The sequence below is a fragment of the Lycium barbarum genome, chromosome 8, assembly GCF_019175385.1.
Source record: "Lycium barbarum isolate Lr01 chromosome 8, ASM1917538v2, whole genome shotgun sequence".
NCBI lineage: Eukaryota > Viridiplantae > Streptophyta > Magnoliopsida > Solanales > Solanaceae > Lycium > Lycium barbarum.
In genome coordinates this window covers 2,123,611-2,141,357 of record NC_083344.1, presented here as the reverse complement: position 1 = coordinate 2,141,357, position 17,747 = coordinate 2,123,611, and the positions used below count along the sequence as shown (strand labels likewise).

Genomic DNA, 17,747 nt, shown 5'->3' with positions numbered 1-17,747 from the left:
GTCTCGGCAGGCTACTTTATATTATAATAATAAGTATATAGAAGCGTAGGTTTTAGGCAGAGATGGACACGTCTGTCTTCTCGTCATTTACTAGTTTAGCGTAAGTGCGTTGCACGTGTGTATTGCATCAATGTTATTCCGTTTATTGTATTGTGATCAACTATCATACATCATATTAATGGATAATATTCCCTATTTAAGGATTGATTAAATCAACTAAGATTAAAAAAAATATTCAAGGAAAATATCATTTTTTTTCTCAATTTCAAAATTTTTGGGTTTAGACTGTGATTCTTATATATTCATTCAATGATTAGAGAATTAAATATTAGAAATATTATTATAATTTAACTTTTATACTAGCTAAATATCCTTGGATTTACCATAGTACACATGTGAAGCTCACGAGGACACAATTTTTGTTTAAATAAAGAAAAGAGGAGCACATAAAAGTTGACTATCATGTGGTCTACTTCACTCATTGGTACCATCTTTATCTAGTTTTTTGATGAAAAAATTTAACTGAATACAAGATATTATCAACAAAAGTAGAATCTATCGCCAATTGTTGATTTTTAGCTATGCACTTACACTATTGAAGTAATTAATATAGACAACTCATCATACACTTAAGTCATAGAATTTCGAAAGTCATTGTTCTGTAAATAATTGGACAACCTTTAAACTTACAAAAAGGAAAAACAATAACCTAAAAATTAAACCTAATACTAACAAACTTGTTGCAGAGTAAGTAAAAGCAATTAAAGAATCATTAGGAGATTGAGATTTGTAACCTCTGCGATTGTGAAATAGGACATAATATATGCTTGAAAATGGGAGAAAGATGTATAACTCAGAAGCAGTAGACATAAAATTGAGAACAAAAAGCGTGTTGAAAGGGTCCAGTTATGCGATTGAAGTTTAGCAAATCAAAACATGAACATGTTGTTTGTGAAAAAAAAAATGAAAGGTCACATTTTCAAAATGGACAAAGAAATATCCAAATTTCTTGTTATGTGATTAAAGTTTAGAAAATCGAAACATGAACATGTGGTTTGTGGAAAAAAAGAAACTGAAAGGTCACATTTTCAAAGGGGACAAAGATGCAAGCTAAGCGAAAGGTACATTTTTGAAAACATCCAAATCTCCAGTGGTCCTTGACTGGGCCTTCAAAAAGAGTGGCTGCATATGCCCTTTTCTTAAACTTTTCTTTTGATATAGTGGGGAAAAAACTAAATAAGTAGGCATTTGTCCATGAAAACCAATTATTTTCATTTTATTTGGAATTTTGAAGTTGGAGTTGTCTTTGGTTATAATTTTTGCGAAGAATATTTGATCGCTTGAATTTATTGAAAGTGAAAAAAGCAAAAAGTTCAAGTCGTATTTGGAGTTTTCATGGTCAAATGCTGATTTTCGAATAAAGTGTCAAAAAATTCCGGAAAAAAGTGAAAATTTCTCATGGCCAAACGGGTCCTTAAAGATCTTAAAATCTTAACCATACTCGAATGTTCCAAGTTGCTCTTGTGAAACAACCCCAGTAGATTCCTTGTTTCTTAAAACTTCAATGATTTCTTTTTAACAAGAGTATTTATTTATAAAATCGGCACAAAATTTTAACTTTAATTTCATACCATGATTGAAATTCAAAATTTTCCAAAAAGGAGGATTTCAAATTATGATTTCAAAAAATTTTAAATGTTAAACTTGACCCATAAATCTATAATTTGTTAACAAAAACCCATAATTTTAAATTTTGCAAAAAAAGAGACTCATGCTCGATGTAATAGCTAGTTACTGCTAATGGTGATTTTTTTGAACCAGTTAATCTTTGTAAAATTATGTATATTTTAATGTTTGTAATAGTATGTAATTGCCAGGATTTATTTATTTTACAAAAGTAACATGAAGATATGTGATTTATTAATGATGCGCCTTACGATATTCAATACCTTATTTATGAATTATGGTTTGCTAATTTGGTTAGATTGTATAAAAGCTGAGAAAATTTTAATAGTTTTCACAAATTGTTGGGTTTTTATGCTTGTGAGAAAAAAAAACTAACTTAAGACATCTAAATTGCATGTCCAAATAAAATTTCAACTTCAAATCAACCTGATTTCAAATCATGTCCATATGAGCTCTAAATGTAGAGATAACTTTTTAAAATAGACAAAAAGAAATTAAGACAAGTGTGGTAAATTGTGAGCGGAGGGGTAATATTTTAAGTTCTTCTTCAACCCAACCAATTCATATTCATTCAAAATACTTTGGGATCTAAGGTGTTGATAACTTTGAATTGAAGAACAATTGGATTATGGGACTTCTTCTTTGAAACCTCCATTAATCTATTTGAGGTAAGAATTAAATCCTAAGCTATTAATTTAGCTAATAATCCTATGTGTATCATTATGTATGAAGTACTATTGAGTTAAGAGATTGAATTCTGATCTGACAACTTGTAAATTGTCTGTTTCAGCGATATTTAATTGTGTTTTGGTGTCTAATTGATCATGGTGACATTAATCTAGTCACTATGAAAAACGTCGTTGAGGTAATCTGCATTGTGATTACTTTTCTGTTACTTGAATTGATTAAATTAATTATGAAGTTGTAGGGGTAACTCTAAACTATGTGTTGCTTTATGGATTCGTTTGACGAATTTGAGTAACTTGCCCGGGTATTGAGTTAGTTGGCATTTGGACCTGAACTGTGATTTATGTTTTTGTATACTGTTGTATAATATTATATATTGGGCTGTGTCGCGTAATAATTTGTGTTGGGCTGTATATTTTTGAAAATTTCCCTTTTTCTTTTCTTCATAAGAAACTTCACTTGGAAGTTTTATTGTTTAACTAAGCATCTACGTTCTAATATCTGCTGGATTTAAATTTTCACCAATGTTTCAAATTTCAGGTAACACATGGTACTTCCCCTCTACTTTCTTAGGATATCTACTAAGTTGCTCGGACTAGGGTGCAGGTTTTCGATACAGGTACGGATTCGAGGGTAGGATTCGGCAAAATCTAAATATTAGGATTCGGGGTGCGGATCCAGGTATGGATACGGGTGTTGGGATTCAGCTAAGAAAATTCAAAATTACCTAAATAGAGCACAACCCCTTGAATTCTTGGTTTATCTCTGTTTGACCTGAAACATGAAACAATGATGTGTGCCATCATCTCTCGTTTTTATTTCCTCTGTAGTGGTATTTAGTGTTGTTTCTGTCATTGACACAATTTTGAGCTTAATTACTAGCATGAAATGAATGTGAATCAACATTTAAGTAGACGGAAGAGGGATCAAAGAGGGAGTCATCTGATAAGCTTAAAGCAAGACCTATATCAAAAACATGTAGACAATTATGCTCTTTAGTGTGTTCATCGGAAGTGGGAGTTGTCCACGATGTTTGCCACGCAAAATGGCTTCTGTCATATCAAACACTCCATTATTTGATGTCACTCAAAGTTTGGTCCTTTTAAGGTTAGATCACGTCAGGCAAAGAAGGCATGTAATTAAATTTGAGTCAGTAAATTAGACTTCTAACGATTGATTATTTTGGCATGCATTGCATCTCTGCTTTTGCAGTAAAAATGGTGTCCTTTATAGTTTGTAGAGTTTGTCTAAAACAAGAAACAATGAGGCAATAGATATTTGAGCTTGTGTGTACAGAATCAAGAAACTCAAAAAATAAGGGTCTACAATAAATCCACAAGGGATTTGGAAATTTGTGAATCGCATTGCAGGAAATATACTAAAGCTAGTCACATAAATGAACTCTTTTGCTATGCAAGTATGAGCGAAAAACATTAAAATGTAGACAATTGTATCATATACCCTTTTTTTATATTTTTTTATAAAGAGTACGTATACCATTTTTATTACATAATTTAACAAATTTATGACATATCTAATAAATTCTAAACTCTCATTGTAATGTATTGATACCAAACAGAAATATAATAACTTATTTAGGAGTAACTATTTTCACTTAAAAAATCTCGATCAGATTATACAGTGGACCAAGACTCTCATTATTGTAGGTAAATTTTTCTTTCCATCTCAAGTGACTCCTTAGAATTGGCAACATTTTTAGAGTAGAAGTTGGATCTTGAGTGTTGAATACCTGCGGGTTAGTAGTTTGAGATACTTAGAGAGTAAGATTTCTTAATACCTTCCACAACTAATTCTTTAAGATTCGTTATAATCGGCATATTTCCTCTGATTATAATGAATGTATTTAAGTGTTGGTGGACTGGTTCATATACTGACAGGGTATCATAAAAGACTGGTTCATATACTGACAGGGTATCATAAAAGACTGGTTCATTCATTCAAAACTTAGAGTCCTCTATGATACACACATGGTATATACCAGATACTCTCAGGGTATCATAAAAGATTGATTCATCCCTTCAAGAAAAACACTCAATCCTCTATGATTCCAACTTGGTATACCATATACTGGCAGGGTATCATAGAGGGCTGACAGTAATTCCTTCAAGAAAAACACTTAATCCTCTATGATAGTCACCTGGTGTATATCATATACTGACCGGGTATCATATATGGCATAGTCATTCCTTAAAAAATAATACTACTCAATCTCTATGATACCCACACGATATAAATTATATACTGACAGAGTATTATAGAGGAATTGTTCATTCATTCCAGAAAATAGTCTAGTCCTCTGTGATACCAATATGGGATATATTATATATTCATAGGGTATCATAGAGGGTTGGTTCATTTCTTCAAGAAAAAACTTGGTCCTTTAAATACCAACCTGGTATATGTCATATACTAACAGAGTATCATCCTCATCGAGGATAAGTTCGTTTTGATATTTTAACTTTTATATTATTTTTAGTAACTTTTACTTGTGGAAAAAGCAGAAAAGTAGAGTCTTATTTTAGATATAAGTTTTATTTGCATTTTTAAAATAAATAAATCATAAAAATATGTTTCAATTAGCTTTGGTTTTAATAAATAAGCTTGCTAGTTACTTTAGTCTAATTATTTTTTAATTACTTCTTGTTGTGATCGAATTATTAATTTTCTTATATTCTTATTAATCTATAAATAATTAGATGTGCACTGTATGTTGTTATTTTTACTGTTGTATAAATAATTAGCTAATACTTTTGTTATTCTATTTTTTTTAAACCTTGAAAATATAAAACAAAAGACAAAAAAAAGGAAAAAGATAAAATAGAAAGAGACAAAAAGCAAATGGAAAAAAAACATATAAATACTATTTGGAAAATTTCTCCCATTTCAAATGAAGACAAATTCGTAAGTTAACATAAATGCATAACGTTAGTCAAACTAACTACGTACATTTTTTGAACAATTAATAATGAAATAAGTGCAAGTGCACTACCAGGTGTCAGTAGAATGAAGGGAAAGGCATGTTTTAGCTTCTTTTGTCAGTTGGGTACTCGGGTAATAATGATTGTCGAATGGGTAGCTACTGTATACAGATAATTATTTTAATTTCTGTGGGCATTTAAAGTTGTTTTCCCTTTATATATTTATATAGATAACTATAGTGGTTATGACTTAAAATTCTAGGGGGCAGTGATTAAAAGCGGATTTAGGATTATAATTTTATACGTTCAGTACTCAAGTTTTAATTACTAAACCCATCATCTTATTTGAGTTATGGGTTCATAGTTCAATATTTACAAAAATGAAATCTATTTTACATAGAAAATTTAGGTCTAGGCTAAAAGTTACGGATTCATTTGAACCCATAACTATTACTCCCTCAATTTCAATGCATGTGAACCTTTTCGGATTACGAGGGTCAAACTTTATAAATTTGATTGTAAATTTTAACATAGATTTTTCAAGTTGGTAAAAATAAAATTTATATATTTATAAAGTATATAAAAAGTACTATAAGTCATGATAATTTATAATCCAAATAATTTAGAAAAAATATAAGAAAAACGTGGTCCAAAAACCACCTCATGGACTCCCCTAATAAATTGAAATGGAGGCAGACAGTGACAGTGACCATCATCCAACTACCCGAGATAGAGCGAACCCATAGGATATATCATAATTAAAATTAACTTCATTAGACAATTGATAACTAAATAACAGGGGAAGTTTAATAAATCTCAATATATTAGTCATAGATAACAATATCTGAATCATCTTCCCATGCTGAGAGCATAATCCGCAACAAATACATAACTCGCAATGGAAACATCTAAGAATCTCTACCATTTTGCAAAATAATTAATTAAAACATCACAATTTGCAGAACAATTAATTAAAACATCACAAAATCATTCTTGCATAGAATCCAGAAACAATTCTATTCAAACCAATTCCACACACGCATAAAACCAAAAATAAAAGGAAATTAAACACTCAAAACCCAAAGCAAAATATTCAAGTTTGAGATAATCTCTCATTGATAATCCTGAAATCTGATTAATGCTTCTACAGTGTGAAATGTCTTCAAGTGGTTCACAACAATACTCGCATCTGCCATTTTATTTTCCACTAACAGCTAGTTGCTTCTCCTGTTTCACCCAAATTGTAAGACATAAATAATAATTAGTATTCAATAAAAGACAACATATTTATCAATTACCTAAATTAAAGAATAATTATAATGTTCACTTGATGGTGAGAGTTATTTTCTATAGAATTATATTTAACTTCATATTAGTTGCTCCAACCAATACTAAAACAGTTTTAATAATTTTTAGTATTAAATTTTCATCAAGAAACTCTTCAATTTGCTATTATTATTAATTTGTAATTGTAAGATATATGTTTTCGCAGTTATTTTCATTCACCTACTAAACACCAACAAACATTTTTTAGGAAAGTATACCCCATGAAAATCAAAATAATTACTTTTGTCATACAAGATAAAATATCAGTCATAATTAATTTACTTATAGCCAATTATTTGTAATTGACTTTTATTAGTGTTGGTGATGTAAAAAAATAAAAAAAAAATAAAAAATTAAATACTAAGAGATGTGGGGCAGAATGAGTAAAATCAATTAAAGAAATGGGTCATTAGGGATTGGGATCTTCTTACCTCTGCTATTATCAAAGACTGCTATTATGCTTGAAAAGCTTCATCAAACACGAGATCTCTCCAACTTCTCCACGTGTTTCATTCTCTCTGGAATCTCCTTTAGATTTGGACATTCAAAGATACCAAGACCTTTAATCAGAGGCATTGCACTTGTGCCTAAATCCCATCTTTCTAGGTGGAGAAGACCAACAAGATGAAGGAACTCCAGTTGACTGAAGCTGTTATCACTGCAGGTAATTTCTTTTCCTGAATAAGCTCCTTCTCTTAATTGGAGATCCCTTAGGTTTGGCAACATTCCCAGAATGGGCATCGGATCTTCCACGAGGAATGACCTATCAAGGAAGATCATTGTGATTGAATTTGGAAATGGGTTTGACGGGGGCAGTTTTTCTATTCTCCCATATAACCACAATTTCTGGAGCTTTTGACAAGAACTAAGAAATTCTAGGGCTGGGAATGATTCACTACAAGACAATTCGAGAGTGCTAAGGCTTTTCAAGCTGCTAATGTTGTTTAGGGAGTAAGATTTCTTAATTTCATCCATTCTTAATTCTCGAAGATTGACTAAATCAACTGGGTTAACATCTCCCCACTGATCACACCAAATGCCTCTAAGAACTTGAAGACTTGTGAGTTTGTTTATATGTTGCAGAGGTTCTGAATATCGAACGTCTAAATGTCTTAGATTTACTAGGTTAGCTATCTCAGGAGGTAGTCGGCAGAAGCCTCTACCACGAACAGAGTCTCCCCGGAGTGTCAGTAAATTCTTGAGGTTGCCTATGGAGGAGGGGATATCACAACTACCTGTAAAGCCTAAGTATCTGAGGCTGTACAAACTTCCTATGGCATCTGGTAGTGTAAATCTGTCATAACCATTCTCCAAGTATAGCACATATAAATGTTGGAACATATTGCGGAACTTTATCCTATCCAGCTTAAGACCTTCTTGATCAAAGAATGTAACTGACCTTAACTTCAATTTGGAATAATCAAGAGTGAGGTACCTTTCTCCTTGACCATGGATGGTATGTCTGCGACATGAGGAGGATATGGACTGCTTTCTCGGACCATAAGTGTCAAAGAAGTTTACCTCCGATGCCTTTTGTACGGCAAGATCCCGAAGTAGATCATGAATCCTACATTCAGTAACTTCTTCCCAATCTGTAGCTGCCACTTGAACCAAGCTTCGCCTTATCAGCTCATTAAGGAAGTCTTGAGCTACATCCTCCATTCTTTCTTCTCCTCTTGGTATCAATCCATCGGCCATCCACAACCACATTAGGTTTTCAGCATCAATTCGACGATCTTCTGGAAAAATACCAAAGTAAAGAAAACAGTGTTTGAGCACAGTTGGCAAATCATTGTAGCTCAGTGATAGTATGTCCGAGATTTCAATGACGTCCTCTTTCACACGTGCCCAAAGGTGTTCCTTCACCCTTTCCCAATCTTCTAGCCTCCTTTTATATGAAAGAAGCCCGCTTAGTGTAGCAATTGCAAGAGGTAAGCCTCTACACTTGAGCACCATTTCCCAAGCTAGCGTTTTCATTGCTGGGATCATTGCCTCAACGTCGAGTAGTTTCCTGCGAAAGAGTTCCCAACTTTCTTCTTCTCTGAGGAAACGAAGGTTGTGGGGAAGACCGTTGTCATCTGCTCTTTTGGCCACATCCTCATTGCGCGTGGTAATAATAACTCTGCTTCTATTATTGCTATCTGGAAGTGCTCTTTCCAGACTTTGCCATGCTTCTCTGTGCCATACATCATCCACCACCACAAGGTATTTTTTCTCTTTCAGTAGATTCTGAAGCTGCTTTTCTAGATCTCTGATCGTCATCCTTTCTAGCAGATCTAGAGTTTCCCTGTTACATTCTTGGATGGATTTGATGATATCCTTGAGGAGATCCATGGTGTCATACTGTTGAGAAACACAAACCCAAGCACGTGCATCGAAGATATCGGTTAGTCTAGGGAAGTGGTAGAGATGTTTTGCAAGAGTAGTCTTGCCTAACCCGCCCATGCCATAAATGGAGATGACGGTTCGGCGTGGCTCTGCTTCGACGAGTTTAGCAAGCAATATTTCTACAACATCCTTAAAGCCAACAAAAATCTGATCCTGCTTATCCATGTAGGAGGTAGTTCTCCTCAAGCCAGATCTCTGATTGTTTGGCCTATAATTATTTGGCCCTTCTCCTGCAATATTGATATCTCTAATACCATAAGTCTTTCGTTTGCGAGAGATATCCTTGATTCGCTGCTTGAGGGATTGGATCTCCTTGCTAACGTTGTAGAATTTGGTCTCCTTCCTGCAGATGCAAGCGCAAGCCTTCAGACGACTAGCAAGTCCATCTCCATCACCTTCAGCAGCCTTCAGACGATTAGTAAGTCCATCGCCATCACCTTCACCTGCCTCTAAGCTGTAAGTCTCTAGTATAGCGACAGAGTCATCAGCAATCTCGTTAATTTCAAACACCCATTGTCGAACTGTATGATCTTCAACTTGCTTTTGCTCTGCATCTTTGAGGAAAGACTGCATGAAGAGCAGCTCCTTTCTCAGCCACGTCACATCCTGTCTCAGACTTCTGCGCAGGGAAACTTCCTGTATGAGGAAATCCCCCAGTTTTTGAACTGCATATGACACAAAGGCATCAACCATTTTCAAGAGTCTTGATATTTAGTATGCTCTGCTGAAAAAAAGATTGGAAGGAAGCTGGAGAAAGAGAAACAGTGACAGAAGAAATAGAGATAAAATTAAGATCAAGTTGAAGAAACTGAAGCTGTTGATTGTGAGTTTGATAAGAAATGAATACTGTTTTGTGTTAATGAATTGAGTGTTTAAGATGGTCCATTTATAATGTGATTAAAGCATAAAAAATCTGACAGATAAACATGGGGCTTGTGGAAAAATAGATGTTCTGTTTGTACAATAATGGTCCACCACCTAATAATTCTGTTTGGACAATGATGGGAAAAATGAGAAAGAAAAATTAGAGCAATGAAAGTGAAATGTGTACCATTTGATACATTCAGAAAAAAGAAATATACGATAAAGATAGTATTGATGATAAGAGTTGATGTAATGGCAAAGCTATCAGGAATCATCGATCAGTTGGCATTGCTCTAGTCTGTTGATAATATTTAATAGGAGAGGCAAACACATTCTGTGATGACAGGTGTCATCACCAGAAAATTCGTATTTAATAAATAAAATAAAATAAAATATAAAAGTCAACAAAAAATTAAAGCTGGTGATTTGATTTGCTGTTTTGGAAAGATGGTATTGTGCTTTTGGGTTTTGTCTTTATCTGGGTGTTTTTTTTTCCCTTTTTTCGAATTTCGTGCTTCAGTTACAGGGATTTCAATTTGGTTTTCGTGTAATATACTTATTCGTGAGTTAATCCAAAGCTGTAGTTGAGATCAATTAAGCAATCTCAAGCATTATCATTGAAAGCTAGGAGATTTGATTAGCAGATTTGGGATGCACTGTGACTTTTTGGCTTTTATCACAATCAGGACGTTCATGTAAATTCTAATTTCTTGCTTCAACTGCAGATTATTTATGTAAATTAAGGACTACCAATGAAGTAAGTGTAAGGCTGTCTTTGAAGTTCAAACGTTTTCTGTCGTGATTTCTACTTTGAATTTCTGCAAAAGCTTCTGCCATGGTCCATATTTAACTCTGTCTCTTTATCCTAACAGTAAGTCTTTTTTATTATAAGTTCTAATTCCGATTCAAATCCTAACCGGTTGCCGTTTTCAGGTTTGAAACTGATACAACTTCTCACACATTCCCCCTCTTTGCTTTTTTTTTTTTTTTTTTGAACGTTGATTCTTCTGAACTTTTCACTTTTCATAGGTTTTTTCAAAACTTTGAAATCACATTCTGCATCTAACCAAATTAATATGCTAACCGGCTTTATCATAATCATATATTGATACAAGATTCTATCCAAAGTTCCCATTTCTTTTATATAGTTCTTCAGAAAGGGTGAGAAGTCACAAGAATGTAACTGCTGCAGATTAACAGTTTCCTCCCTATTTGTGATGGTGGTAGGTTTAGGGCAGACAAATTTGAGGCAGATACAACAACAAATGGTGATTTATCGCAATTGCATAACGACACAAACGGAGGAGGAGTCACCACAAAATACTCTCAAATCCTTGAAGGTTCTGCTTTTGATCCATTTCAATCTGTTCTTGAAATATTACAAAATGGAGGTAAGAATTCTTAGAGGTGGACTCTGTTTGATTACCCTTTTTGTGCTTTTCTTTACCTTGAGTTATGTTCTGGATGAGAAGATACTGATATTTAAAAAAAAAAAAACTGGTAAGTATGAGAAGATACCGATATATTAGAGAAGTTGTATAGAGGTTTGTTGTTGATGATTAATAATCTCTTTTTCTGAATTGAGTTTCTTATCTCTGGTGGAAAAAATAAGTTTCTTATCTCTAGGTTTGTTTCTATGCACATTGTCACTTTTACATAGTGCAGTGGAGGTGGATGGGTTTTTCTAGAGAAATAGTACAACAAATTGGGCTAAATCAAATAAGAGTTAAGCGGGAACTTCATATTCTTAACCTGACATTATCCTTTATTCTTTTAGCTTTTCGATTTAATTAATGGTAATGGTAGAAGACAAAACACAAAGCAGGGTAAATTTTCGTTTTTACATATAGACTATATCTTTCCATGGTCTAATGCTTATTTAGATTAACCAATTGTATACATTCTACAATAAGATTTTGAAGCATCTACATCTCTGATCAGCTGTTGCTTCTTCCAGTGCAGACCTGCAGGATGCAGTTTAGAGTGAAAAGTATGGATTGACAGATAAATTATGAGGATACATTTTCAAACTAGAGGTAAGAGTCTCTGACCGCGTGCATAAGCGCTCAGGCGTGTGGCAAAACTTAAGATGCATTTTTTTAGGCTCAAAGTTTGGCACAAGAATTTTGGTAAGGAACTTTTAATACCTCCCTCTGTTTCTTTGGGCAGTTTATGCATATTAGAATTGATACATTGATTAAAATCAGTCTTCTTTTTGTACAAAGGAAAAATTGCCACACACTCTTTTAGAGGCATTTTTTTCTTATTGAGTTTTTCATCTAACTTTGCATTTATATATAATAAGATTAATTGAGATGTGTGTTGTAGACACTATCGTTGGTTCATCTACGCTTGAGGTATTAGATTCTTTGGCTTTTTATCTTAGTAATTTTCTGGGAAACATTTTTGAATAAGACACCTACTCAGTGTCAACAGAGATAGTCTTGATAGATTGCTGAGAGATGCATCTTTGCATATACAGTATAAGACACGGTTGTCGGGAATCATTTGATTCTTTACTTACATAAGGCAGAATAGAATCTACATTAAAAAGCATTCTAGCAGGTTGTCCAGGCTTAGATTGCCCAGATAGTGGGGATAACACAACAAAACATATATTTGGTGAAGTAGTACTAGTACAGGGAAGCAATGGGTGATGATCTCCAAAGGCTATATCTTGATGGCAACAGATTGCAGGGCAGATTCATATGGAGTTATAACAACAAATATAGACAGTGATGCTTTAGAAGTGAGTTAATAATACTCTTTTGAAAAGTAGATGGCGCTTTTTCATTTTTGCAGGATCTGTTATTTGTGGGTCTGGGATCGACGTGGTTGCTTCCTGAAATTCTAATTCAATGTATCTATACAAATCCACGTGTCTTTACTGCATCAATTGAATATCCACCTCATTAATTTTGTAACTAACAGTCATCATCATAATCCACCCCATCTTCTTCGCCTTCTGTGTCAGTTAGTTCATCACCGCTTCAATTTCTGATTTGTGTTTTTATAAATACTTTTGATGCATTCACTGTTTGTTGCCTTATTCTGTCTTCTGAGAACGAATATTGAATTTTGCACATTCAACTCTTGCTGAATGGTTAAAAGTATCAAGATAAGCATAGGCAAGCTTTCTAATATATACTTGGATGTAACCGTGCTTGGGTAGCAGACCATGGAGATAAAATGGGCTTGGACGGCGGAGCTTGCTCAGCTGCGTGTGTCTCCATGTAGTTATACGGTAGTTTAAGTGCAACGAGAATTTTTGGAACTTGGCAGGGTTTCTAGAAAATGATAGGTAAAGTATTAATACTTGAAGTTTTAATGTCCAATAGAAGGAGATTGAAGATAAGTACAATGACAAAGGTTCTGTGGCACATTCGGTTTCAGTAAAGTGTATCTGTTTGACTCCAACCAGATTCCAATGTGATTGCGTTCTTAATAAAATGGAAAAAGCTAGCGTTATTTCCACTTCCAATAGAAGTCATTTACCTGCAAAATCTAAGTCGGTTCATATTGTGTTGAAGTAATCAATTTTAGGTTGCTAAATTGTTTATGGTTGGCTGCATATTCTGTTTTGCTCGCATCATATTCAAGTGACCAGATTCAATTCTTAATCTTAATTTTTTTATGCTGTTGTGGCGTAGTAGGTTTAAAATTTTAAATGACACCAAAATGGTTATCAGTAATGTATTACAGAACTTTATCCTCTGAAGAAGTGAGAATTTACTCGCTATATTTGAGAATCGTTGAGATCTTTATTCCTTAATTTCTTAATTTCATATAAAGGATTTGATCAATAAAATATGGTTGGGAGTTTTTTAATTAGCCGAGTTGGACAGTAATGAAGGGCATTGAGTTATGTTAAGATGTTTGACTTGCAAGACTTTTTCTGTGCATGAAGACACTAAAATGAAATGAGAGAAGTAGATCCATTTGATAACTCATGGAGCCACATATCTTGCTCTGCTGGCATTCTTTCTCCAAGGTTTTAGTTTCCAAGAGGTTAAAAAAACTTAGAACAGTAGTACTTCCTAGAATGTCTCCAAAAGGAGTGAAGTTTCGAATGTGTTCTTAAAGAGCACAAATAATAAAAAGGAAAAAAAAAAAGATACCTACCTACTGTGATGTATCGATGATTCCCAGTAACATCTCCAATTGTTTTCATGTATGTTTGTTTTTTCACTTCGGGTTTTATCCATCCTCTACAATGTTTTAGCCTATGATATTCTAATTTAACCCTCTTGAAAGCTGCCTCACTCCCAGTTGCTCTATCCCCCTTAGCTCTTTTCTTTCTTTCTTTTACCTCTAATTTAGATTTTTTTTCCTTTCAATTTCAGGATTAACTGAGCAGCCAGTTAAAAACTTGGCAAAGAAACCGTAAGAGGCGGAAGATTATGAAGCATATATACTAGAGTATTACCGAAGACTTAAAGAGTTCTTGATCGGAGATTCTTCACTGCGGCATTTGTAACTATTAGGTAATTTTATTGCCCTTGAGCTCAATATTATGCATGTTCTTCTCCTTTTCTAATAACTTCTTCTAAGAGAAGTCAAAAATAGATGTATTTAAGTTATGATTTCTGTCCCATATCGTAGAATGAGCACCTATGCAATGTTGGGGAGTACCAAGCAATCAACCCCCTGCCCTTCATTACCTACTATCAGAAGGTTGGCAACATTGTCAAGGATGAGACGGTCTTCTTAACAGCTGTTCTATTACTAGGATATTCTTTTCCGTTATAGCATACATTTTCAAGTACTGTTTATGTGCATATGAAATGGATTCTGCATCATTTAGCCCCAGAACACTTTATCTCCTTCAAGGGTAAGTGTTTTTTGTACTTCATGCTTTGATTTCTCTCCTAACCGTATTTTATTTGCTCCTGTTGTGGCACAACTGTGCGTTCTAGGGACAATTCTTTGTGGTTTGAGCCAACTATTTTCAATTTTGACGTGTTATGTATGACATTCTCTATCCATCTTCTTTTGGTTATTAAGCTTGACCTTTGTAAAGCTCTTACTTCTTGAAGTCATCTTTTGCCATTATTTTTTTGTCTTATTGGTTCGTTAGTGATCTATTTCCTTTCTTATGAATTTAGGTGCAAATGCATTAGGCACATTTGCATTTACCACTCATATACTGAAACTTATTGCAATTTTCAACATGCTATTCTGTTTTGCACTTACTCTGTTATGAAACTCGCTTTAAAGCATTAGAGGCATGTTGTTGTGAAGGATAGAAGTCCTTCGTTCCGTTGTCGATTTGTTCTGGTGAGGTGTATTTAAATTAGTTACTTTGAGAATGAGGAAAAAAAAATAGAGGGCCAAACCAGCTATTTGAAATTGGTAGACGTTTTAGAGTCACGTGGTGTATCGTCATGCACAGTTTGAACAAAAGGGGATTGTATTGCCATTTGAGACCATTTCTATATATTTCTCTGTTCCGCGGAGTTTTTCGGTTGATAAATAGCATTTTTCTTTACAGAGCTGGAGTAGAGATATCAACATGGGCAGCGAGTAAGGCTAGCAACGAATCCCAACTCTTGCGAGTTTGTCTTGAGTGTTGGCGTGGAGATTGGATGCATCAAGTATTTTCTATTATGCAGGTTAAAGCGGACATAACATAATGTAAGGCTTTGGGTGCTTTGTTTCTTTTATAAGTACACATTTCCTTGAAGGGAAATTTCCACTTTGTTAAAGCTAAACACCAGAATTATATTGCTCATTCACCTTTTATGACTAAATACTTAGACAATCCAATGACTTGGTTGTTCACTTTTAACTTTTTACATAATGGAGGGGTACACAGATATTCCTTTGTTATTTAGACATGTTGTTGTATCATTTTATTATATATGAAATTATATGGTTCGTGCTGTTTTATCATGTAGAATCGATATATTTAATGACACACTTGTGCACAGGCAACACTCATCTAGTTCCTAATATATAAAGGGGCTAGAAGAATGAGAAAAGATGAAGACACAAATTTGGAAGCATTTGCAAAATAGCAACTTTGAAATCTCTCTCCCAAATTATCATATGCAAAATGCCAAAGAAGTAAACTCGTCCAGTATTTATGGTACCAGACTACACAAGTCACCCTTCGAGTCACAAAGTACCTTTCACTTGATCTTTCAAAATTCAAGGGCACTATTGTTCTTTTGATCGAGAAATAGATGCCGATACTAGAATGCTAAAATCTTTAATTATACACATCATGACATCAATATCAATTGAAACATGCATGGGGTTTTACGATTTATTGAGATTAATGCGTATAATCAAAGGAGTTAGCATATTAAGTGATCAACTTATCTACGTAATGGGCGCTTGAGGACACATGCATAAACTTTTCTAATATTTAAGTTGAACATATCCAAAAGGAACATTTTCAAGTGCTCAATCAGAACATATTGTAATTCGAATATCTAAATAAAATTTATTGACAAGTTTAATCGGATATCGATGTATTCCACCTTAGCATTAATACTGAAAACTTTTATGACCACAATGTTGAAATTGAAAATTTATCATGTAGGCATTTAGCCGTAGGTTTTGGGACCTAAATTTCAAGTTTTAATTTAACAAGAGTATTAGTTTATGAAATCTGCACAAAATTTTATCTTGAAATTCGAAATTATCCAAAAAGTAGGATTTCAAATTATGATTTCAAATTTTTTAAATGCTAAACTTGACCCATAAGTTTATAATTTGCAAACAAAAACCCATAATTTTAACGGAAAAGGGCCAAAATTACCCCTGAACTTTGAAAAATAGTTCATCCATACCCTTCGTTATACTTTAGGGCCAATTATACCCTTACAGTTATACTATGGGGTCAATTATACCCTTCTGTCTAATTGTTGCCACGTGGCATCATCCCAGCCCTTCAAAATTATTTTACCCTCAAATAATTTTTTACTCACTAAAATAACTCAATCCGACCCGAATATTTTTTTTTCAGCAAAAATAATACGGATAATTTTTATATTTTTTTCTGGAAAAATTATCCGTATTATTTTTGCTGGAAAAAAAAAAATCGGGTCGGATTGAGTTATTTTAGTGAGTAAAAAATTATTTGAGGGTAAAATAATTTTGAAGGGCTAGGATGATGCCACATGGCAACAGTTAGACAGAAGGGTATAATTGACCCCATAGTATAACTGTAAGGGTATAATTGGCCCTAAAGTATAACAAAGGGTATGGATGAACTATTTTTCAAAGTTCAGGGGTAATTTTGGCCCTTTTCCGTAATTTTAATTTAGTCCACATGAATTTTTTTCTCAGTCCACATGGAAAAAAAGCCCGGCTCAAACCCACACCTAAATTAGCCCTTACTAACACCTATTCTCTTTTAATTTAATTAGAAGTTCACTCTCTCTGAGAAAAATTGGCCCATCATTCGTGCCTTCTTTTTCCTCCTCTGAGGCGAAGTTCATAAGGATTTTCTTAACTACATTATGTAAATGTTGTCTTTTTTGCAATCTTCACTCAAGTCACTTCTGGAATGTAAAGGTCAACAGTGGATGGCCCAGCTCTATTGTTCCCACCATTAGTATTATTTTTTGGTCTTCCTTTTGCCTTCTTACATGAATTTTCAGTAACAATGCCATGATAATCATCATCATCTGCCTCCACGTTATAGTCGGGATCATTGAAATCTTGATTCTCGACCTGACCCTCCACATTAACTACTCCATTCCCTTCATCCTTACTTTTTTTCAGTGGCATCTACACCATTATTTAAAGCATTAGTTCCCTGAAATACCCGTCCAAAGTGTCCAACCACTCCTATAGAAGACACAAATAAAAAAATACTAAGCCACACATGTCGTTCTTCGATTCGAA

At 33.8% G+C, this 17,747-nt stretch overlaps 1 protein-coding gene and 1 long non-coding RNA gene across 14 annotated transcripts; one reads left to right on the top strand and one right to left on the bottom strand.

The window, feature by feature from the left end:
* Window positions 1-6,236: 6,236 nt before the first annotated feature.
* On the bottom strand, window positions 6,237-9,719 carry LOC132605652 (disease resistance protein RPP13-like). The gene is made up of 2 exons (XM_060318819.1): window positions 7,070-9,719; window positions 6,237-6,539 (listed from the first exon to the last, which is right to left on the bottom strand). Exon 1 carries the CDS (start codon window positions 9,717-9,719, stop codon window positions 7,113-7,115), a length of 2,607 nt encoding a protein of 868 aa, XP_060174802.1. The 3' UTR covers window positions 6,237-6,539; window positions 7,070-7,112.
* LOC132605653 (uncharacterized) lies at window positions 7,161-15,777 on the top strand. 13 transcript variants are annotated; one of them, XR_009569294.1, is made up of 7 exons: window positions 8,705-8,843; window positions 8,913-9,198; window positions 9,376-9,444; window positions 10,616-10,647; window positions 11,118-11,281; window positions 11,848-14,374; window positions 15,382-15,777. It is a non-coding gene; the product is annotated as an uncharacterized LOC132605653 (long non-coding RNA). The 13 variants fall into 13 exon arrangements; XR_009569295.1 differs by lacking the exons at window positions 8,705-8,843; window positions 10,616-10,647 and adding an exon at window positions 7,166-7,302; XR_009569290.1 differs by lacking the exon at window positions 10,616-10,647.
* The last annotated feature ends 1,970 nt before the right edge of the window (window positions 15,778-17,747 follow it).

Coding starts and splice junctions, on each gene's coding strand:
- LOC132605652 (XM_060318819.1), bottom strand. CDS start 9,719: ATGGTTGATGCCTTTGTGTCATATGCAGTTCAAAAACTGGGGGATTTC.